Raw genomic sequence first — 24,163 nt, 5'->3', positions numbered from 1 at the left:
ATCCTTGCTTCCTGGTTTCCTGCCCATCTCCTCCAGCCCGTGCTGTGGGTTGCAGTGCACCCCCTAAAAAGATATGCTCGAGTCCCACCCCAGGTACCTGTGAATGTGACCGTATTTGGAAAGAGGGTCTCTGCAGATTAATTCACTTGGTTAAGTAAGGTGAGGTCGCATGGGAGCAGGGAGGGCCCCGAGGTCGAGATGGCCGGTTTCCTTCCAAGAGGAGAGAGGCACACAGGAGAAGGTCCCTCGAGGGTGCAAAGCCACGTGGAAAGAGCGGAGAGAGGACAGACAGCGGTAGCTAGAAGCCAAGAGCACTGACAATGGACAGACACCCCTGGAAGCTGGAAGAGGCAGGAAGGAACCCCACCCCTGCCCTTCAAAGGTTTCAGAGGCAGCAGACACCTCGCCTTCCAACTCCAAGCCCCCAGAACCCTTCGAGAGCCCATTTCCATTGTTTTAAGCCACACACCTCGTGGGACTTTGTGAGCACAGCCCCAGAAAACCAGTCCTCTCCTCAGCCACCAATGCAGATGAGGCCCCTGTCCCCAGAGACCAGCTCCAAAGCCAGCACCTGGCCTATGGGTGCTCAGCAGGGGGGTGGGCGAAACACATCTCTGGGCTCACACGTCTCTCTCCAAGTGCAGAGGCCTCAGACCCCCACAAAGGAGGTCCCGTGCCTGTCACACCAGGCTTGCCCGTCTCAGGGACCGGTGGGTGGCGACGCCCCTCATGGGAAGTGGCAGCATCCCAGACAACCCTGGGGACACTGCAGTGGCCAGGGAGGGCAAAGGCCTTCCTGCCCGGCATCTCAGGAAACTCGGAGAAAGAGCGGCCCAGGTGACACCAGCCAACCCTTGCATTCTCTTCAGCCAAACCCACTCGGAGCAGCCATTCCTGAGGTGAAGCCTCTTGGGGGCCGCTCCAGAGGCAGGTGTGGGGAGCCGCCAGGAGGGGCGGGGAGGGAGTGCGGCTCAGCGGTCGCACGAGTGGGCCGATCGAGTGCTGGTGACAAATGGCCGGTGGTACCTGCGTCCTCGCTGGCCTTCAGGAGAAAAGTCAAACATATGTTTTTGTTCAGCAGTCCTGGGGGGTCTGTCAGAGTCCAGAGCAAACGTGTGTCACGCCCCAAAACGAACTCCATCCTTCTTCCTATATTCGGTCTGAGGGGCGGGGTACCGATGTCGGGGCTCACTGGGGGCCGGAGTGCCTATCGTAGGATTCGGAGGTGCCTCCCAAGCCCGCCTGCCGCCTCCCCCACAGCACACCCTCCTTCTGAGACCCTCCCCTCCAGGAGCGTCTGCTGGCCTCCCTGTAGGGCGAGTGGGGCCGTTCAAGCGGGGCCCTCAGTGCAGACTTAGTCCCGCCCATCAGACTGACAAAGACCGAAACAGCTGGATCAGAGATGATGTTGTGAGCACACAGGAGATCGGCCTCCCCCTAGCTTGTTGCTATAAACTGACACAACCTCCGAGGACAGCCGTCCAGCAAAATCGAACCGTTACCGACGTGTGCACCCTCGGACCCCATGATTCTATCTCCGGGGCTGTATCTGACGGACACACACCGGTGCGAAATAATGTTGTCCACAAAAATAATGCGCCTCCTGCCTGTCACACGGGTGGAGAACCTCAAGGAACGGGGAGCAGAGGTGGCCTGGGGGTGGGCACCGGGGCCCAGAGCCGGGATGGAGCCTTCCTAGTCACTGTAGCTGCTATTCTCTTGTCCGTGTGACAGCGTGACAGTCTTACCTACACAAAAGTCTCTTTTCCAAAGAACTACTTTTTGTACGCCCAGGTTCAAGCCCTACTTTGGCCACTGTCTCCCCAGGGGGCCGCAGGCAGATGATTCACCCTCGGCTTTCAGCTCCTAACGCTCCCCACGTCCCAGAGCAGCGGCCGCCCCGCAGGGCTGCGGGGATACAAACCAGGTAACAAATGCAAAACAGTGGAAACCCTTAGAAAGAGAGGCTTGGTTGTCTTAGTCTTTAAGAAGATGACCCGTGAAGGAGGTGGTGACGTCTCCTCTGTCCCCAGGGTGGTAATGGGTCCCCATTCCCGTTGCAAATGCTGGGACTGTCCATCAGGAGGCGCCCACAGCACCTTCCCACCATTCCTTACTGGGGAATGGCATCCAGCCATGACAGGAGTCCACCAGCCTGAGCCCGCCATCGAGCCAGCCCCTGGGCAGCACCACTGAGGTGGGGGGACAGGGGGTGTCACAGTCACCTCTGGAAGAACCAATGTGCTCACTCCATGCTCTGGCCCATCTCGGAGCCTCCTGACCTCTGAGGAGACCTCGAAACTAAAGGGTCTCCAGACAGTCAAGTCTTTCAACCCAAGATCTGGGTTCCTGACCTCGTGATTCTTAGAAGGTCGAGTTCTCTCTCTGCCTGTTTATTTCTGGGTTAGGGTTTTGATCCCATTTTCTTACGGATGGCCGCCTTCACTGGTCGTCTGAGGTCACGTGCTGGGCTTCACGGTGCAGTGTAGGGCCTGGCACGTGGTGGGCGGCCCGGGACATAAATGGCCCGACCGCCCCGGCCCCAGCCCAGCCACCACCCCTTCCTCCTCTGCCGCGGAGGGCAGCTCGGCACCCCTCCCCGGCACTGGTCCCAGCACCCACCTGCCCAAGTGCTCCTGCAGCACCTGGTAAACGCTGATCCGGAACGTCTCGTTGTCAAAGCGCTCCCGAATGTAGTCCTTGTAGATCCGGAATTCGGCTGCCGTCACAGCCTCCCCTTCCGGGATCTTGGAAAGATCAAACCGGAACTCCCGATGGTGGTAGCGTGGGTAGAAGAACTCTTTGTCGTGCTCCACTGGAGGGAGGAAGCACACGCCACACCGAGGGCTCATTAGTTCCCGGCTCTCACTCTCCCGCCGCAGAGTCCAAGCCCGCCCACGGCTGGACCACCCTGGTGCTCACCACCCCTTCCACACTGCCCTGCGGAAGCCTGGAGACACACAGCCTTGGCCCTGTGCTCCCCTTGAACGAGAGCAGTGACTCGGCATCAACCTGCTGGGAAGAGTGGGGCACCGACCGAGCCATCCCAGAGGCCCTAGACACACTCTGGTTCGTGGGCCTGGGTTCAAATCCAGGGTCAGCCACTAACTGGCAGGCCTACACAAGGTACCGCTAATCTCTGGACCTCCATTTCCTTATCTAAAAATGAGGATCATTATCCTGCATGGGTTGTTGGGAGAGCTAAGAAACCTAACACCAGCAGCTTAGCCTCTGGGAGAGCTCGACAACAGTGAGCTATGATGAGTGTAGACAGACCTCATTCTGCTTGTCATGGGGTCCCTGAGGCCCAATGGTGTTCAGCCCCAGCAGCAGGTAGGAATCACCATGGGGGCTGTGGGAAAACGCTGAGGCCCCGTCCCAGTGGTGCACTGGTCAATATTGAGGAACTGGGTCTCTGGGACCTTATCGGTCGTGTCTGTCAGTTTCCATTTCGGCCGATTTCGAGCTCCTGAAGTGAAATCACTGAAGATGGGGGTGGGAGGCTGGCATGGGGGGCTCCAGCCCCTTGCTGCACTCACCCCCCTCTGAGCCAACTGACTCAGTATCTTTGGGGAGGGGGCCCAGAAACCCGTACTTCTTAAAGCACCCCAGATGTTTCTAACAACTGCCAGAGTTTCCAACCACGGCCTTAGACTAAAAGCAGAAAAAGCGGCAACAGGTCAGGGGGTGTGGCTTTTTAAAATGACTTCTGGATAAAACAAGGCAAAGGCCTCAACTCTTCTCCTTTATACCAGCGGTGAGACTAGACTGAGGGACTATGCCCATTTCATTGATAATAAATGTTAAATGGATATAAGCCCAAAAAGAGTGTTTCTGGAAGGGGCCTGTGATTCCCGAGATTCATGTATCCTCTGGTCCAAAACGGAGCAAGGATGAAGCTGGGAATCAAGGGCTGGGAAGATGCAGAATGGCCAAGTTCAAGCAAGTGTGTGACATCCACAGATACCTTTCCTCTCCCGGGAGACACAGCCCATCTCTGCTTCCTGCCTGCGGTGGGGGGCGACCAGGGATACGAGAAATAGAGGACAAATGTGCCCAGCTTGACCTCTCGCTTCAGCTTCCTAATCCCTGGAGGCCCCCAGGCAGGGTCAGGGCTGCGCAGCTGCAGGCGGGACGCCAACGCCTTTGAGGAAAAGGGTTCCCAACACCGGCAGGCCAACGGCCCTTCCTACGGACCTTCATTTAAAAACAACAACAACAAAACTGTTTTAAACCTTAATAATAGTTCTAAAAGATACTGGGATGAGGCTGGGGTAGTGACAGATTATTCTCATCAGGCTGTTTCCTGTTGGCAGACGGGGCAGGTGAAGTCTTCAGGGCCTGGGAACTCTGGCTAGGTACAGCAGTGACTCTGCCTCCGGGGAGATCTCGGGAAGGTGACCTCCGGACTTCAGCTGCTGGAATCTTGGGCCATACGTGGAGAGCTGGCCACAGGAATGACCTCTCCAGAAACCATCCCATGGTCACTGAAGACTGCACCTATCCTCCTCACTTGCTCTGTCCTTGACCCCCACCCAGAGCACTTGCCTCCCGACCCAGGCTCAGGGAAAGGCTAAGTTGGGGGACAAAGAATGCTGATGGGGGCGTCCCCAGCTTTGATTTATGCAGAAAGCGGGTAGGGTAAGGGTCTTTGTGGCAGCCTCTAGGAAGTGCAGCCCACGGTGGGGGTCAAGTGAGCCAGGAGGGGACCTCTGAATGAGGGAGCAGAGCAAAGCTCCCTGCGTCGGTCACTGTGTTAACGTCCGGGGCCAGGCCTCTGTCATCCTTCTCACTCAATCTTCAGGTCACCCTAGGAGGCGAGCGCAATGCCACATTGGTAGGGGACATACCTAAGAGCCAAGAGGAACTGACTGCCCTGTCCAGGGCCAGAGAGGGACCTCAAACCCAGACCCGGCCAAATCTGAGCCGCGCCTCTCAGTGGCCACACTTCCGGCTCTGCTAGGGCAGCTCTTAGGCCTGTGGTCAGAACTTTCTCGTTGCTGTTCAGCGTACATACGATGTGCACGCAAAATGCATGTGTGTGCTTCTGTGCGTGTTGCCCTGAGTGTCCCCATGGGCCCTCCTCCCAGACCAAGAAACAGAATGTCGCCAGCTCCCCTTTCCTCTCCCCCAACTTCTCAAATCTCAGGTTGGTTTTGCTCGTTTCAGAATTTCACAAACAGGAAATAACACCATACATATTCTTTTGTCCGTGGCCTCTTTGATTCAACAGTGTTTGTGCGGTCCATCTGCGTGCCTGGGGACAGCCACCCAGCCCTGACACCGTGCAATAGTCCCTGCATGGATTTCACCACGATTCATATGTCCATTCTGTAGTCCATGAGCATTCGGGTCATTTCTAATTTGGGGCTCTCAGAGCAGGGCATTCTGGTACCCATGTGCCCTGCCCGTATCTGGTGAATGTGGGGAGGCATGGGCAGAAGTGGAATTGTGTGTGTTTTCCCCATTAGTCGTATTGCCGAGCTGTTCACCCCAACTATCACCCTGGGAGCTTTTTCAGAGGGTGCCAGGAGGAATAGTGGAGAAACACAAGTTCATCCTGTTAGGGAGATGGGCCCAGTCTGGGAGCCGTCAAGGGCTTTTTTGCAAGGGACTGGCTGAGGGCAGTAAGGCAGCCACCCCTGGAGAGCACCTCCCCGCCAGCGAGCAGTCCGTGCATGAGCCTCTGCAGTCCCCCAGCCGGGCCCCCTCACTGAGTGAGTAGCCATGACCACGCCTGAGCTGCCCCCCAGCCCCGCAGCACCCCCCAACCTGAGGTCACCGAAGACCATCTCCTAACGAAACGGAAAGGCTGTCTTATGGTCATGATCTTGCCCGTCTTCCAGGTACCAGAATGCAGCACTTGGTTCTTCCTGCCTTCGAAAACCTCATCTTCCTGTGGTTCCTTCCCCTGTGAACAGCTAGCTTCTCCCCCCGACTCTCTGGCCACTCCTTGAACATAATCTTAGTCCCAATGAAGTCCCCAGGAGCTGTGGAAGAAAAAGGGAGCATCCCATGGGCCACCCCCCTCCCCGAAAGCTGACAGGCCACGCTAAGTCTCCATTTCCAACCATCTGCCTCATTCCTGCCCCAGAGATGGGGGTGCAGAACCCCCCACTTACAATGAAGAAGCTGAACAACCCAGAAGGACGAAAAGGCATATTCAGGGAGCACTTGCTCTGAGTCGGCTCCCGCTCTGAGCACTCCCAGCCCGGCGGGGTGGGATTGATCCCCATTTCACAGATGAGGACCCTGAGGTGCAGAGAAGCAGGTGACTTGCTCAAGGTCACAAGTTTGGTCCGTGACTGGGCTCCAAAGCTCACACTCTTGACCTTGACCTTTCTAGAGCCAAGTGCGCTCAGCTCGAATCTATGTCCCTCCCAGCTGTGTGGTCTCAGCCGAGGACTTAACCTCTGCATGCCTCCCCTCGTCCCAGAATAATGATAGTGGCCCTTTCTCTGTACAGAGTCGGCACTTACGGCAACATAAGTTCATGTCTGCCGTTGTCATGGGGCCTCTCAAACAGTGAGGCAGGAGAATGCCATCCATACAGAAGAAGCCTTATTCGAAGGTGGGTATTTGCATAGTTCGGCTATGACAACTGTATTTGAAAAATACCACAGTCAGACCTAACACTGAAGAAATGTTTGAAAGAACAGGGCACTAACACAGGTGCAACCACTCAAGTCACACCCGGGAAAGAAAGAAAACACTGACACATAATCACAAAAATAAATCTGTAGCAGCAGGTGTATACGTAACTTCTTAAATGTAGAAGATAAAATGTATCTTAACTGGTAAGACAGTTAAGATACCAAGGCTGTAAGGTTTCTTTTGTTAACAAGATCTATGCATAGCGTCAGGCTAAATTTCTTGCAAACACCTGCAGGCTCTCCCGGACAGTTTTCTGCATACATCGCCTTCATTAATTATTTTAAGACAATGAGGAGTCGGAACCACGTTCACCTTCTGCTCTTCCTGAAACCACATCACCGTGGGTTCTAAAAATAATTTTGTAATCTATCAAAGACAGTCATTTTTTTTTTTAAAGAGGAGTTCATAATTCAAAGTCCAAACCAAATTCCAAATCTCATCCTTCCAAGGCTTCCACTTTATACAGAAGCCACTCCATGGCAGGGAATCCACACCGTTTCGAGCTCAGGGGTCAAGGCAGTTCAACTGTCACCCCTGAAGTAGGTAGAACCATATACTTTTAGGGAGAAAATACAGCTTTACACATCTTTCTTGCATTACCATACCTGATTACCCAGGACTTGGGTTTTTCAATAATTGTCTAGAGTTGGTATCTCCCTTTGTCCATAAAGAGAAGCTTTCCGAAAGCAACCCAGACCCTGGGAATCCAGCTTTCTCTGCACCGCCCTGAACATTCCAGCACCCCACCGGCTAAGAGAGCTCACAGGCATTAACGAAGACTTTCATCTTCAAAAGATTAAAAGGGCCCAAATCCCCGAGACCAAAAGATAAGTCCAAAGAAAATGGATTCCGGAAAACACCATTCTGACAGCAACCAGCCCCAAGACTGTCCCCAGAACCAATTCTAGTGTCATTTTACAAAAGCCTGGGATAATAACCCCAAAGCTGGTTCTGGGAGTGGTCTTTCTGGGCTGGAGGGTGTCCATAAAGGGTAGAGGCAGGTGGGAACCGGAAGCCACCCACTAGGGCGTCCCCTCCCATGACCCTTGGACATGCGAGGGGAGACCTCTGCCCCACGTACAACCCCAGAGTTCTGCCTCCTCTCAGCATCTGAACGCTTCCTCCCACTGTCATGACACAAAAGGTACAGGCATAGCTCTCACTAAGTAAGTGTCCTCTGAACAAAGGGGTATGATAACCAAATGGATCTTGCCCTGTAGACCTGCCGGGGGCAGCACGGATTTAAGCAGCACCGAAGCGTAGGTATTGAGAACCGTGCCTTGTAGAATTGTATTTAACCCTGTAAAATGAGGGCGTACGGATGCCCCAATATATTTATACTATGTCCATACATAGTCATATACCCCAGAATACAATAAATTCTTACAAGTGCGAGAAAACAGGCATAGAAGGTATCATATTTTTTTGCTCCCGCTCGTGGGCAAAGTAGCTGCAGGACTGACCACTCGCTGTCATGTCACAAGTAGGTGATGTGACTGTACCAACTCTTTCTCTTAAGAGCCTCACTGGAGGGACACCTGGGTGGCTCAGCAGGTTAAAGCCTCTGCCTTCAGCTCAGGTCATGATCTCAGGGTCCTGGGATCGAGCCCCACATCGGGCTCTCTGCTCAGCAGGGAGCCTGCTTCCCTCCTCTCTCTCTGCCTGCCTCTCTGTCTACTTGTGATCTCTTCTCTGTCAAATAAATAAATTTAAAAAAAAAAAAAAAAAAAAAAAGAGCCTCACTGGGGCTCTCTCTGTCAAACCACGTGGTCCCAAGGGAGCTACCATCTTGTCCTATGACCCTTTTCTGCAGTTGAGGGATGGGAGGGAACAAGCCCCAAGCTGGGCCAAACGCGGGATGTCTTTTATTTTCCTCATACCTGCTGCTAAACAGCCCGTTTGTCATCTCTGCCTTGAACTCTAAGGGTGTAAGTTGGGACTGTGGGCCGCCACGTGCCCCTGCTGTGCAGAGGAAGCTGGTCCGTGAGAAAGAAGATGCCAGGCAGGGGGGCACAGACACCAGCCTTGAGGAGGGAAGCCTCCCAGGCTTGATCCTTTGGTGTGGGGAATCCCCATCCTTCCTGAAGTTTGGGGTTTCAGTTCTTCCAATCTGTGGGTTATGTGGAACCCCTCAAACAAGTCCCCTTTAAGCTCACTTGGAGCGAGGGTTTGCAACTTTACAGACCGCAACCTACCATTTGCAACCAAAGCTGTTCTGCACAAAATAATCATAAGCCCAGTAATATTCCACACCTGGAAATGGATGGGCAGGGAAACACATCCAGGCGACTGTGGTTACCTCCAAGTGACCATTTGCCAGGAAAGCTGCATTCTTTAGACTTGGATAATTTCCAAACAAAAGATGACCCCCCCTTTTTTTTTTAAGATTTTATTTATTTGACAGAGAGAGACACAGCAAGAGAGAGAACACAAGCAGGGGGAGTGGGAAAAGCAGAAGCAGGCTCCCCACTGAGCAGAGAGCCCGATGCGGGGTTCGATCCCAGGAAGCTGGGACCATGACCTGAGCCGAAGGCAGACACTTAACACCTGAGCCACCCAGGTCATCACCAAGATAACCCCTTGACCGAGCAGAAAGCAATGACTAACCCCATCATGAACCCCCAGTGCCCGACACAGCCGGACACACGTAGGGCTCCATAAGGCAACTGGATTGAATATATTACTCTCCATGAAAATTCCTTCTAGCCTTTAAATAACATGCATACAGTAAAGCATACAGACCAAAGCTCGATCAACTATCTCAACACAAACGTACCCAGCGCGGGAAACGGTACATTCATTCCTCTAACCGAAGATACCTCTGGGCCCCCCCACCGGACACAAGCCACTCCTTCCCGAAGGTGACCGCCAACCCAACACCGGATGCCACAGACTCAGTTCGCCCGCTGAGCGTTTACCCTTCTATGTCTGCATCCGGCTGGTTGTCTATAGTGGTGATCATTCATTTCCGCTGCTGTGTAGAACCCCGTGGCGTGAGTGGGCCACAGTCTATTCTCCGATGGGCCTTTGGATAGTTTCCCGTTTGGGACTGTTATAAACTGTGCTATGAGGAACATCCTTGCGTGTGCCTCTCGGTGACCACATTTCTATTGGGTAAATACTTTGAAGCAGGAGGTTAGAGGGCAGGACAGCATGGTCATCTTTAGTATATGCATCTGACCATTTCCACATCAAGAGTTTAGGGGTAACAGGCAATGGGGCCAAAGGAGACACAGTCCCTAAAGGAACAGTTCATTTTAGTTTATTCTAGCAAACCGCAGTGTATTTGTTTAGGTACGAGGGAGTTCACGGGAAAAGTGTTGAGTGCAGTCTTGAAGAAGGATGGAGGTTGACCAGCCCCAGAGAAAAGGCAGAGGAAACAGACTGGTCCCCAAGAGCTCCAGTTATGAACCTCTTCCATGATCATGAGGTTGTGGGAACCAAGAGAACCAACCAAAGACCATAATATAACCAGAAGCTAGAACTGAGCTTTCAAGGACCCTTGACTGCTTAAGATACCGTGTCCCAGATCCTCCTGCCAATCCTGATTTAACTCCAAAATTTCCAATGCAGGCTTCCTTCTTTCTTTCAGGAATGCAATTCATCCGGAAGGTTCTGGCACATGCCAGAATTCACTGGAGCTGACTGTGACCAAGGCAGCTGTTGGAAGGCAATTTATGGTCCCACAGCTTCAAGGATGTGAACCTTGATGATGACTTTTCATTCATTCAAAGATTTACATGGCGAGATGAAGGAGCTTGAAAAAGTTGGCAGGGGCATGACACAAACTGGGAGCTCTGGAAAATGGACCAGACATACCCAAGTACTCTAACAGGAAAACGTTCTTTCGGGAACATGAGTGCTGACACAGGTCTGCTACAGAAGAGAGGACACCTTCCTAAAGGCATAGGAAAAGACTATCATGTAAGAGTCTAAAATGACAGATGCTCCCAAGAAAATATCTCCGTGTGTCCTCACACCCTCAAACCCTTCTTGACCATCCCAGTGAGGTGTGAGAGCCCTCTGTCATCGTGCGGTGGGACAAAGACAGATAAAAGCCCAGTCAGATTGCAGCTTTGGGGACATCTGGATGGCTCAGTCTGGTAAGCATCTGCCTTTGGCTCAGGTCATGATCCTAGGGTCCTGGGATCGAGTCCCATATCGGGCTCTTTGCTCAGCGGGGAGCCTGCTTCTCCTTCTGCCTGCTGCTCCCCTGCTTGTGTGTACTCTCTCTCTCTGGCAAATAAATAAAACCTTTAAAAAGGAAAAAGGATTGCAACTCTGTCAGCTGCCTGACCCCTGAGCTGGCTAATGGCTACTGTTTTTTCCATTTGATTCTTAACTGAGGTATGATATACATAAGACTACCGTCTTCACTATTTTTGTAGTTCAGTCATGTTAAATACATTCACAGCGCCGTGCAACCAATATCCAGAACTCTCTTAATCTTGCAAGACTGAAAGATGCATTAAACGAGCCCCCATTCTCCACCCCCAGCCCGACACCCACAATTCCATTTTCTGTCTCTGAATTCAACTCCTCTAAGGACCTCCCACCAGAGGAATCCTATAGCACTGATCTTTTTGTGTCTGGCTTATTTCCCTGAGCATCCTGTCCTCCAGGTTCATCTACACGGGAGCATCTAACATCTGTCAGGATTCCCTCGCTTTTCAAGGCTGAACGGTATTCCGGTGTGTGTACAGACCATGTTTGGTTTATCTGTTAATCTGTCGATGGACACTGAGGTTGCTTCGACCTTTTGGTTACTATAAATAACACCCCTATGAACACGGGGAGGCAAACATTTCCTTAAAGCCCCGCCTTCAATTCTTTTGGGTCTGTATCTAGAAGTAATTGTCAGGCCATAGGGTAATTCTGTTTTTAATTTGTTGAGGAACTGTCATACTGTTTTCCACAGAGCTGCACCATTTCACAGTCCTCCCCAACGCTACACAAGGGCTCCAATTTCTCCACATCCTCACCAACACGTGCTGACTTGTTATTTTCTGAGGTTGGGTTCTGTTTGGAGAGTAGCCACCCGAATGGGGGTGAGTCACAACTATAAAGGCCCTCTTACTGTCCTGAACATCACATCACATGTGTCACACACGACATCTCACTGATCCTTGTAAAAATCCTACTCAGAGGTAGGCACATGAATCGTGCCCCTTTTGCAGATGGACACACTGAGGCTCAGAGCCGTAAAATCACTTTCCCACAGCCACAGGGCTGGTCTGAATACCCACATGGTCCTCACCACTCAGCCATGCCGACTTGCTCCGTGACACTGGACGCCACCACAGACGTCATAGCCATGGAGATAATCAGGTAAGGACAACTCTAGAGTATCAGAAGCTCTTGGCACACATGTGAACTCAAGAGTAACCTTAAAAGTTGCACTCAGAGAGTAAAGACGACATTCGACTCAGGTGCTTCTTTGCTTTGCAAGTTTTGCTCCTGCCCAAGGTCAAAGTCGCCCTGGAGAGAGGGTGACAGAGCATTCATCCATCTCCCCATCCTCTGCCCTCCTTAGCCCCCCACATCGGGGTTGGGGGCAGGGCCCTGCCTGGTGGAGGGCACACAAGCAGCATTGTCTCCCTGCCCCTGGACTGCTGCTTCAACTCTCGAACTTTCCACCAAATACTTGGGCTGCCAACAAGACCACCTGGAGTCCCAGCGCCGGGCACTCCGAGAGGGTCTTCGCAGACACTGCCTCCTTGTTAGATGGCCAGAGACGCAGGCGCGGAGGCGAGGCCGCTGGCAGGCCCCGCATTTGTCATCGGTGCTGCGGCACAGATGTGGGGTGGGGGTGGGGCAGGGGAATTACTGTACCACAAGATTAAACACTTCATGTCAACATGTGCACAGTATTGCTCGAACAATGTTATCATTGTGAATTGAATGGACCAAAGGGTTTAGGGCATGGGGTGGAGAGAGGGGAAAAAAGATGGGTTTAATTATCTCTAGGGCTGAAGCCAGTTGTTTGCCTAAAAAGACCCAGACGCTGGTAGAGCTCAAAAGAAAAATGAGCTGTAAGCAAATGTCGATCTCTCTGCCATCGACCAAGGGCAGCCATTCCTCATTCACGGGCAGCCCATCTCTGTGGACGGAGGAACCCAGCCCCCAGGGATCCCTGGGTCCCAATCCCATCCCCAACTACAAAGGAGGGAAAAGAATGGAAACTAGCTACTATTTTCAGCTCAACTAGTAATTCTCAACTAGGAGTGATTTTGTCCTCCCCCCCAAAACCCCACCGAGGGCTATTGGGCAATGCTTGGATTCATTTTTGTTTGCCGCGACTCAGGGGGTGTGTGCTACTGGCGTCTAGTGGGTGGAGGCCGGGGACATTGCTAAACATCCTGCAAAGCACAGGACAGCCCCCCTCCCTCAGGGAATGGTCCAGCCCCAACTGTCAGTCATGCCCAGTTGAGAATCCCCAAGCAGACAGACAAACCTCAAGAGAGTCTGGGAACCTGGGTTTGGGCCCCATCTGGGCTCTCAGCGAGGTGGGTGGGGTCCCAGTTCTTCCCTCTGTAACAAAGGGATGGATTTCCCTGGTCTTGCCTCCTCCCTGAGTTTCCATTACATCATACCATAGAAAGTTGCCCACATTCTACCGATTTTGACCTATCGATGGTTCAGCCTAATATCTCCAAACCTGGATTATACACCCGTGCCTCTGGTGTGACAGCCCCGAGCCACATATGTTTACTGGGCACTTGAGACGAGGCTGGTGTGGCTGGGAGGTGGTTTACGTGTGTTCTGGTGTTCGATCTAAATCTAAACGGCCACATGGAGCTCGTGGCTCCCGCCTTGCAGAGCACAGATGCAGAACCTGTCCGTCACGGTAGAAAGTTCTTGGGGAACTTAAAGCGATGCTCTGTGGCATCCCTGTGCTGACTTCTTAGAGCAACAAGATATAGGGAGAGTTTGTTGCAAACCAGGGTCCAAATACACGTTCTCAGAGGCACAAGGGGAGGGTTCCCTCCCCCCACGCCTCCCACCAAAGACATCTCCATTGTGAGAAATGCCACAGAAGCAGCGAGTATTTAATCCTGGAGCTGTGTGTGAGGCCTGGGCTGGAAGCTGGTGGTTCCAAGGCTCTCAGTTCTATCTGTAAACAGGCATGATGACTGCCCCTGCTCTGGGTGCAGGACCACCGGGAACCTGTCCGTTGGTGAGTGACATCACACGGAATGATCAGCAGACACATCAAGTTCGAGAACATGGGGCAGGGGCTCTGCTGTAGGTCCAGTCCGGCACCCCAGCCCCTTCCCTCTCACTGAGCTGGGCTCAACTGGATGGCCACAGCCCCACAGGGCCACCGTCCCTTCACATCCCCTCCCCACCAGCCCATTCCATTTCCCTCCTGAACTTAACTGCTCTGATTATTGTATTGGTTGGCCCGCTAACCTGTCTACGACCTGTCTTCTCGTCTAGATCTTCACCAAGAGTACACAAACTGAGCGAGGGCACAGAACAAAGGCTTTGACCGTGGAGCGAGGCTGGGGTGGGAGGCCCAGCCCCAGTGCGTGCTGGGGGCTTAGCAACTTACTTCTTTCTCACCTGTAAGACGGGAGGATGGGAATACTTCCTCCATGGGGTTGCTGGTGGGTTAAAACAGACCAGGGATTTGCAGACCAGTGTGCGCCAGAACCGTCTGGGAGCTCGTTCACACAGAGACCACAGGGCTGACACCCAGCATTTTTCATTCGGGGTAGAGCCTAAGAACCAACATTTCTAACACACTCTCAGGAGATCCTGACAGTCTGGGGACCCCACTTTGAGAAGCACTGGCACGGGGCTGTCTGGCTCGCTGGCACACAGGGAGGTCCTGAAAGACAGTAGCTGTCACTGTTTTGTTGTGTTCGCCACTGTTTCATCTGCTGTACCCACTTGCATGGCCCTTGGCAGAGTCCCAAGTATCTTAGCGAAGAGTGTCCAGAAACTTCCCCCATGGGAGCCCCAGCCTCACTCAGCTCAAGAAGCCGTAGAAAGCTGGGGCTCAGGTGGGCCAGGGGGCTTGATGGCCTGGGTTGGAACATGGGCTCTGCCAATCGCCAGCAGGGACTCAGGACAAGTTAATCCATCTCTGGGAGGCTCAGCGTCCCCCTTCTATAAAATGGAGACATGAAGGAGCCTTCGATTATGAGGCTCCCTGAGAATTCGAGGACACAGAGGCTAGCAATCACGGGGCATGGCGGGGGCAGGGGGGGCCCTGCCCAGAGGAGACCCCAGGAGTGGCTGGCGGTGGCAAGAGGAACTGCTGCGGGACAGGAGGGTGCCTCTCCAGACCTTCCCCCAGAGCAGCCACAGACTCCTGGGTTAGCTGGGCAGGCACAGCTGGTTTAAGGTATTTTAGAAGCAAATCAAATCAAATGAGAATTTATAATCCTTCCTGAGGTCTGGGTTCCATCAACCCAAACTCATTAGGCCCTGGCTGTGCAGGTGCAGCTAAGGAAGACATTGTTCTGCGTTTCCTTCACGCTGGGCTCCCATCTCCCTTTCAAAATAAGAGTTTCTCCAAAGCCGTGTACCCGAACCGAAACACCACGGAGCCATGTGCACTCATTCTGCACACAGGGTAATGTGGGGGGTGTGCAAAGCCTGTCCCGGGGACTGGCGGGGGAGGTTTGCTGGAAAACTCGCAATCCTCAAGAGCCTGATCCACTTGATATCACATTTTCAAGTTTTGGGGGATTTTTTGGTTTTTCTTTCTTTTTTTTTTTTTTGGTTTATTTTTAAGTAATCGCTATACTCAACGAGGGCCTCAAACTCATGACTCCAAGATCAAGAGTCAGAGGCTCCATGGACTAAGCCAGCCAGATGCCCCGATCTTCGTATTTTCAACAAGCTGAGCTGGGATTCCCAAGCTGAACTACCAAAACATCCTCAAAACGACACTGTTGTCCCCTGAACCCATTTCCTGTAAGGGAAGGGGAATCCACCATCAAAAACCGAAGAATGGCTTGGAAATCTGTGGCACATAGTCAGTAGAGATGCCGATGACTTACAAAGTGAGTCTCCAGCTCACACAAAACAGTTCGAAATGGGGTCATCTTACAAATCGCTGGAAACGACCAGTAGTGATTTAAGAGAATTCCTGCACAATTCAATGTATATGAAGTTTAAAAACAGACGAGACGAAATCTAGGCCATTAGAAGTCAGGACAGCGGTCACCCTCCGGGAAGACGCCAGGGGTCCTAGGAGCCGACTGTGCTCTGTTTTTGGCTTCGAGGGCCGTTCTGTGCCCGTCCCGTTTCCATGTCAATAAACCGTGTTCACAGTAAACGTGGGCTGGCTCTGTTCCCCTTCGGTTCAACACAAGAAGTATTTGTCACCATATGTCCTCTATTGTAAGAGGTGATTAATGTCATGGCAGCTCTTGGGGGCAAAGCACCTCTATCAATTTTAAGACATCTGGGTTTCAGAAACACTGATCATCAAAGAAATGGGGGATGATGGGGCGCCTGGGTGACTCAGTGGGTTAAAGCCTCAGCCTTCGGCTCAGGTCATGATCTCAGGGTCCCAGGATCAAGCCCCACATCGGGCTCTCTGCTCAGCAGGGAGTCTGCCCACCCCCCCGCCACTGCCTGCCTCTCTGCCTATTTGTGCTCTCCCTCTGTCAAATAAATAAATAAATAAATAAATATCTTTAAAAAAAAAAAAAGAAAAGAAATGGGGGGGTGTTGCCTAAAGCAGAGTTCTGTGGCCTCCTCCTGCCCTCACAAACGACCTGCCCATTAGCAAGGCTGTTTACTGAGCTGCTCCACACCCATCTTTTGAGCCCCACAAGCACTTAGGGATCAAGTTTAAGAGGCAGGGCTCAGAAAGCAGACCTCCAAATTTAAATTCACTTCCTGGCTGTGTATCCTGGACCAGCTACTTCTCTGTGCTCAGTTTCACTGGTCTATAAAATAGGAAGGATAAGAATGGTCCCCACCTGAAATGGTTTTCATGAAAATTCACCACGTTAATTTAGGTAAAGAGAATGAAGGATGCTTGGCCCACAGTAAGCCCCTGACACATGTCACCGACTTAGATTATTATCACGACGGTTAACAAAGCTCTAACTGAATAGTTGATACCTCCCCAACCCCTCTCCGACCTAGCCACAAGGAACCAGAGGCTGACTCCCAGCAATCTTATTTATGTAGTGTGATCCACCTTCTAGACACAACTGATGCATGCATGAACATGTGATTCAAGGTGTCGAAGAGTCTCTCCCCAGAAATTTTAGTTGGGTGCAGTAGGTCAATCATGTCACCAAAAACCCAAGTTTCTTCTGTCTCTGGCTCTGCCATTGTCTGCATGTTGATATATATATATTTTTAAACCCTACCCTTAAATGTGATGGTATTAGGAGGTGGGATTTTTTTTTTAATTTCTTTATTTATTTGACAGAGAGAGAAATCACAAGTAGGCAGAGAGGCAGGCAGAGAGAGAAGGGGAAGCAGGCTCGCCACTGAGCAGAGAGCCCGACGTGGGGCTCGATCCCAGGACCCTGGGATCATGACCTGAGCCGAAGGCAGAGGCTTTAACCCACTGAGCCACCCAGACGCCCCTGCATGTTGATATTTAATCCTCAGGCCTGTTGCCTCATGATCACAAGATGGCTGCCATGACTCCAAACATCACATCTTCACAGAACCACATTCAAAGCAGAAAAAAAAGAAAACGAAGAGCACAGAGAGTTCTGTTTGCTCAGCTGTCACTCATCTGGAAGCAAAATATTTTTCAGAAGAACCACCTCCTACCCCATTCCTCCCCTAGCAAATTTCCTCTTATGTCTCACTGGTTAGGACAGCATCCTGTGGCCATTCCAACCTGCTAGGAAAGCTGGGAAAGCAAGTGTGTGGCTAGCCAGATAGCTGTAATTACAAGTTGCCGTGGGTGGCCTTTCTGCCCATCAGCAGGGGAGCAGAGGAACCCAGTGGGGCAGAGAGGCAGGAGGGGCTGTGCAGGGACAGATGAGGGACACAGAGAGAATAACACTTGGACTCTCTACAGACCAGCAAGTTGCTGGCGCGTCCTGCCCACAGGCTTGGGATGCATTGATTTCCTTTTTTTTTTTTTTTCTTCATTTAAGCTAGTTTGAATAGATTTGTTTTGCCCCCAACCAAAGAATTCTGTTACCCTCGCTGCCCAAAAATAATCCCTAAAATATCTTCTGCCTCCTTTTCCGCCGATCATCAATTCTGACAGGTGCACCTAAGAATGTATTCAGACCCTCTCGCCTTAGTCTCTTGTAAACCAGCAGAAACAACCCAGGCGCCCAGAGCCCACCTCCTGGAAATAAGTTGTTTCGGGCTCTCAGTGTACACACAGGGTTCCACTAGGACAGGCAGGCCTCCCCCTGCAGCAGCTCCCCACCCTTGCCTAGCAAACAATGTGACACAGATTCTTCCGATGCCTTGAGTATCTTGATCTATTCGTTCTCTACCCAGAGGGAAACAAGAGCCACCTGTCCCCCAAGCAGAGCTCAGACCAAGCCCAGCCCAGCCTCTGCTTCCTCCCAGGGCACAGTGACTCCTGACCTTCTTAGGTCTTTTCAAATAATTTGGCCCCTTGTCTAAGGAGATCAGGAGGGTTGAGCTGATAAAATAAAGTTTGTTTTCTGCAAACAATTGGCTGCGGGCTAGAGTCCTGTGAGGACTGAAGCTGTACTGACTTATAGGTTTGAGTTTAAAGAGAATCTCAAGGGTCTCGGTGAGCTGCAGAGGGTCTGAACTCACGTCAGCACACCGCACTATTATTCAGAGACCAGAAACCAGCTTAGGGCCCCTATCTGTCACAGAGAGGAGCAAAATCACACGTGCAAATAACTTCTGTAAATCAAACTATGTAGCACATGGGCAAGGACAACAAAGAGAAACAATTCAAATAAACTGAAAGTGGTTACCCCAAAACTACTTCTAACCCACTTTTCCCTCTCCCGCCTCCCACTGTGTTGGCCAGAGGCCAGTTTCATACCTTCCCACCCTCCCTTGCAGCAAGAGTTGGCCTTAGGAACCAGCTGGGCCCATGGGACTTAAAGACAAGTTTTTTAGAGGCTTGTAGGAAATGAAGAGCTAGGCAAGCCAGGAGAGCTCTTTGAACCTATCCCCTTTTTCCTGCCTTGAACATGAAATTGTGTGAGGATGTGATGTCTGGGGCTGTAGCAGCCATCTTGTAACCATGAAGTAATGGGCATGAGGACTTTGAGGATGGTTGAAGGTAAGGCATAAATTTCACATATACCTGAGTGATTATCACTGAGCTACTACCCCACACTTGGCATTACCTCCCTGATTTCTTACTGTTATGGGAGATAATGACATGTTTTTAACACCGAACCCACTGGTAGGCAGGTGTTGTGTGACTTAGAACAAGTCCTAAATGAGACATCATTCCTTTCCACTGAAGCAGGGAGCCGGCTTTGGGAAGCATAGACCTCGCAGCATCCGCTGTCCTTGAGGGCGGTGCTAGTGGTTAAAGATAAGTATTTGAGTCCACGATGGGCCCTGAACCTTAACCAAGCACTTCCCCTCATTTGCAATGGAAGCAGGAAAACTGGCCCTGGGTCTTCGCCCAAAGACACAGTGTGTGTATTTCTGGTGTGGCTTCTTAAGGGATTTCAAGGATAATTTTCACTCTGCTCAACTTCTGTGCACTGCCTTCAGCCTAGCTTCCCCGGAAGAGGTGACAGCAACATCACACTTTTTTCAAACGCCCATGCCTCTTGTCAAAACCTGTGAAGTGGAAGGAGGGGGGCAGGTGGGCACCTGGGGGGCTCAGTGGTTGAGCGTCTGGCTCTTGGTTTTGGCTGAGGTCATGATCTCGGGGTCGTGGGATCGGGCTCCATGTCCCGCCCCCTGCTCAGCGGGGAGTCTGCTTCTCCCTCTCTCTCTCTGCCCCTCCCCCAACTTGCATATTTGCTCGCTCGCTCTCACTCACTCTCCCTCTCGAATAAATAAAATCTTAATAAATAAATAAATGCATCTTTTAAAAAATCTGTAATGGGAGTTGAGTTAAAAAAGTAAGTATAATTTTTAAAATGTGAAGTCACCTACAGAAATGCAGTCTCGCACAGGAGGGCCCCGGGCAGTGTTGGGAGAGGGATTCACAGGCGTCCCAGAAAGCTGCTGCCTGCAGACCCATCAACATATCAGGGGCTCGCCCATCACCATGCTCATGCTCACGGAAAGGCCTAGAAGAGACTCTGTAGCTGACGGTGCTCCAAAGGCAGCCCCGGGAGGGGCCCCCGTTTGCTGAGAGCTCCCTGCTACTATCTGGGCTGGTCCCACAGGCCCCGAGGTCTGAGCCACCCCACCTTACAGGGACACTGCTAGGGACTGAACTGTGCCCCCAAATTCACCTGTTGGAGCCCTAAGCCCAAAATGATGGGACTAAGAGATGAGTCTTCAGGAGATACGAGGTTTAGATGAGGTCATGAGGGTTGGGGTCCCCTGCAGGAGCCAGTGTCCCCATGGAAAGAGGAAGAGGTGGGAGCTCCAGCTCCCCCGCCTTGCCAGGATGCTCGCAGCGGGTCCACAAGCCAGGGAGAGAGACAAACCCAACCATGCCGGGGGTCTCACCTCAGACCTCCAGCTTCCTGCACTGTGGGGAAATACATGTCTGGGCTTTAAGCCCCCCAGGGTAGGGTACTCTGTTCTGGCTCAAGCTGACTGAGGCAGAAACTGAGGCCCTAAGCGCTGTGGTACTTCCAGTGACTGGCCTGAGGTCACACACTGTCCCCAAAGCTGGGTGAGTGGCTGGTCTTCTCTGACCTCCCCTCTCCTCACGCTTAGTAACAAATGTGGGAATCGTGCTAATGGCTGCTGTGGGGAGGATCTCACTTAAAAAGGAGAAATGTCAGGTATTCAGATCAAAAAATGAGGGGAGGGGCGCCTGGGTGGCTCAGTAGGTTAAGCCTCTGCCTTCGGCTCAGGTCATGATCTCAGGGTCCTGGGATCGAGCCCCGCATAGGGCTCTCTGCTCAGCAGGGAGCCTGCTTCCTCCTCTCCTCTCTCTGCCTGCCTCTCTGCCTACTTGTGATCTCTGTCAAATAAATAAATAAAATATTTTTTAAAAATGAGGGGACAGGGACGCCTGGGTGGCTCAGTTGGTTAAGCAGCTGCCTTCGGCTCAGGTCATGATCCCAGCGTCCTGGGATCGAGTCCCACATCAGGCTCCTTGCTCACCAGGGAGCCTGCTTCTCCCTCTGCCTCTGCCCGCCACTCTGTCTGCCTGTGCTTGCTCTCTCTCCCTCTCTCTCTCTCTGACAAATAATTAAATAAAATCTTTAAAAAAAAAAAAAAAAATGAGGGGACACAGGAAATGCTACCCCATGGAATTCTACATCAATGGAGTTCCAAAAATAAAAATCAAAAACCAAATACAAGTGCAATTTTACTGTGAATTTTTCATTAATTCATGAAGAGTGGGCCAGCCCACAGTGAGTGCGTACATCTGAGGGGTTGCTGGTGCCCTGAGCTGGTGCCGGGTCTGACGACGGTTTGGTGTTTCCTTCAAACCTGCATCGATAAATACAGATTGGAACCAGCCAGAGGCGACTTGCTCGGATAACAGGACTTGTCCTAAGGGAACTAGCTTCCGGGTTTGATCGTGTCCTGTGAGCACCATCAAGTTTCCCACCTCTCTTCTGGGGCTACACAGCTAGTGGCAGACCCCAGCCCTGCAGAGCTCAGCGTGGGGGACACACTCACGCCCCGCTGTCACCCCCAGAATGAGCCGGCAGCGTCCCCTGCCCAGAACGCCCAGAGGAGCTGCCCCCATTAGGAGTGACCACATCACTGTCGGCAGTATGAGTCCTGGGCACCTCGCGCCCCTCGGGCACCGTGCTTGGCTCTCCTCCTGCCTCCGCACAGGGGACCCCCCATAGCTGCCCAGGAGCCAGGCCCCGCTACTAACCCAGAGGAGGAAACGGACCCGCACAGTATTATCACCCGCCCAAGGTCACGAAGCTACAAGGGGCAGAAGTGGGATTTAGACTCATAGGTTCTGACCCAGAGCTGGTCTTAACTACCACCTGAGATGTTTGAGGAAAATCTGGGGGTGGGGGTATGGAGAGGGGGCTACAAGGACCAAGCAAATTTAGGAGGAGCCTAAAAGCGCCTTCATAGGGATTCACGGTGCACTCCTCCCAGTCCAGAGGCCAAGAAGCCATCAGAGGAGCAATCTGCGTAAATCAGAGTTTCCTCAAGCTAGGAGGAGCCCCTCTGTATGGCCAGCAGGACAGACGGTGCATTGTGTCACTGATCATCTGCAGAGCGACAAAGAGGGGGTGGGTAAAACTCGGGATTTTTCATTTCTATCCCTTCCCAGGTAGAGGGTACGGACAGTCGAAGGGTCAGCAAACTTTTTTTTTTTTTTAAAGATTTTATTTTATCTTTGTGAGAGAGAGAGAGAGATCGAGCAGAGGGAGGGTCAAACAGAGAGGGAGAACTAGACTCCCTGCTAAGCTGGGAGCCTGACATGGGGCTAGATCCCACAGATCATGACCTGAGCCGAAGGTAGACACTGAACCGACTGAGCTCCCCAGGCGCCCCAGGCAGACCTCCATAACCCACCAGATAGGAAGTATTCCAAGGCTCTGGAGAGCACAGACTCTGTGTCAGTGACCCCACTCTCATCACAGGGGGAAAGCAGACACCAACAATACATCAGTGGTCATGTCCCAATCAAGCCTTACAGACGCTGGAATTTGAATTTCATCTAACTTTCAAATGTCGTGAACTAGTATTCTTCTTTTGATCATTTATCATCCTTTAAAAAATTACATAAAAACCATTCTTGCTCCCAGGCTGTGCAAACACAGAGAGAGTTTCAAATTTGGCCTGTGGACTGTGGTCTAAAGCCAGCAGCTTTCCCTGCTGGAAGCAGGTCTGGAGGGAGCTATGGTGGCCGTGGCCATGGCAACACGTGGCTTCTCTGCCCCCCCCCACCCCCAGTAAATTAACTGCAGACAGAGGAGGCCAGGTAAGAGAGGTTTTTGCCCTAATTCCTCAAGGAATTGTCCTTTTGTCAAGGGACAAAAAAAAGAGGAACCACTTTGACGGGTGTGTTTTGTAACCTTTTAGTATCATGGGGCAAAAGGCACTGGAAGACTATTCTGTTCCCAGGAGGTGATGCTGCTCTTTAGAGATGTGACGTCCATCTCTGTCCCTAGAATGTTGCGAACCCAGGCCATGCTGTGTCCCAGGAGAAGGCTCACATCCTGATTGCAATCTGTGTTCCTTTCAACCGGAAAATAATCCATCCCTCTAGAAAAGCTGGCTTCCCCCAGGTACTGCCATGAACCAATGGTTTGAACCAAAGGCTCTCAAATCAATTTCCAACTTGGAGGAAAGCTACCCTAAACCAGCGGTTCACCACTAGAATTTTGCTCCCTGCCCCCCCTTCACTCCAGGGTGGGGGGGACATTGGCAATGTTGGGAAACATTCTTGGCTCTCACGGTGTTGGCTTGGGGTGCCCCTGGCATCTGGCGGGTAGGAGCCTGGGATACTGCCCAACATCTTGTAACACACAGGACAGCTCTCACAACAGAGAACTGGTCCGGCTAAAAACGGAGGCGTGTCAAGCCTGGGAAACTCTGCCCTAAACTACCTAGAAAAGGCATTTCCCAGTGTCTGGGCTGAGCCACAAGAGAACCAGAGACTTCTGGACCCCCTTTCCCATCCCCCACCCCCCACCAAGCATATTAAGACGACAAGGAGCTCAGGGTTCACGACGAGGAGCTCAGGGTTCAAGTTGGTATAAGGCAAGTCGCTTCATTTATTGTTTCCTCCTAAAGGAAATGACCAACTGGTGCCTCTACCCTATAAACGTTTACTAGCCCTGGAAGGTTCGGGGGCCCACTGCCATTTTTAAGGGCTTCTCTCTCAACAAATGTTAGGTCAAGTCAGTCAGACGGTGGAACCTGAGAGAGGGGAAGATGGTGGGGGGCATTTTACAAAGTTCAGGACCGGGAGGAAAACCGAAAGACCTGACACGACCTCCCCGCCCTGTCTCTCGTGCTCATAAATGAATGTCTGCCTCACACAGGGCATCTCATGAACGGGGCAGAAAGAGTTTTAAAGGTCTCGAGGCACAGCTGCCTGAGGTTTTCACTCGCCGCTGAGTCCCCGTTGCTCTTGTGGGGCTGGAGATTGATGAGTTATTGGTCCTTGGGGCATGAGACCCTGAACACACTCCCAGACTGGGTCTCTGGGAGGCTTTCCCGGTACCTTGGACTTGGGAAAAAATGTAATCACAAAGAAGAACACAGAGGAAAATGGAACAAATATTCAGGTACCGCAGCTGAGAATTAACAAGAGTTAATATCCTGGTTGCTTCCTTTGTGATAAACTTTTTCTTTTAGAATCATTTCGGATTTACAGAAACGTTGCAAAGACAGTGCAGAGTCCCAGAGCGCCCTCAGCAGGTTGTCCCAGCGCCAACATCCCCCAGGGCCACAGGACACTCGTCAGAGCGGAGAAATGAACATCAGTGTTCGTTTCTCCTTA

The 24,163-nt window shown here is 51.9% G+C and overlaps 1 protein-coding gene across 1 annotated transcript in view; it reads right to left on the bottom strand.

Annotated features, from left to right (window-relative positions):
- LOC111141703 (bone morphogenetic protein 7) overlaps window positions 1-24,163 on the bottom strand; it is an 88,171-nt gene that overhangs the window by 53,091 nt on the left and 10,917 nt on the right. The window contains exon 2 of the mRNA XM_022494473.1: window positions 2,623-2,815. Coding sequence (XP_022350181.1) covers window positions 2,623-2,815 — 193 coding nt within the window. The remainder of the gene's footprint in view (window positions 1-2,622; window positions 2,816-24,163) is intronic.

Source organism: Enhydra lutris, unplaced genomic scaffold (genome assembly GCF_002288905.1).
Source record: "Enhydra lutris kenyoni isolate GAN:26980312 unplaced genomic scaffold, ASM228890v2 scaffoldscaffold6, whole genome shotgun sequence".
Classification (NCBI taxonomy): Eukaryota; Metazoa; Chordata; class Mammalia; order Carnivora; family Mustelidae; genus Enhydra; species Enhydra lutris.
This window is presented reverse-complemented; position numbering and strand designations above follow the sequence as displayed.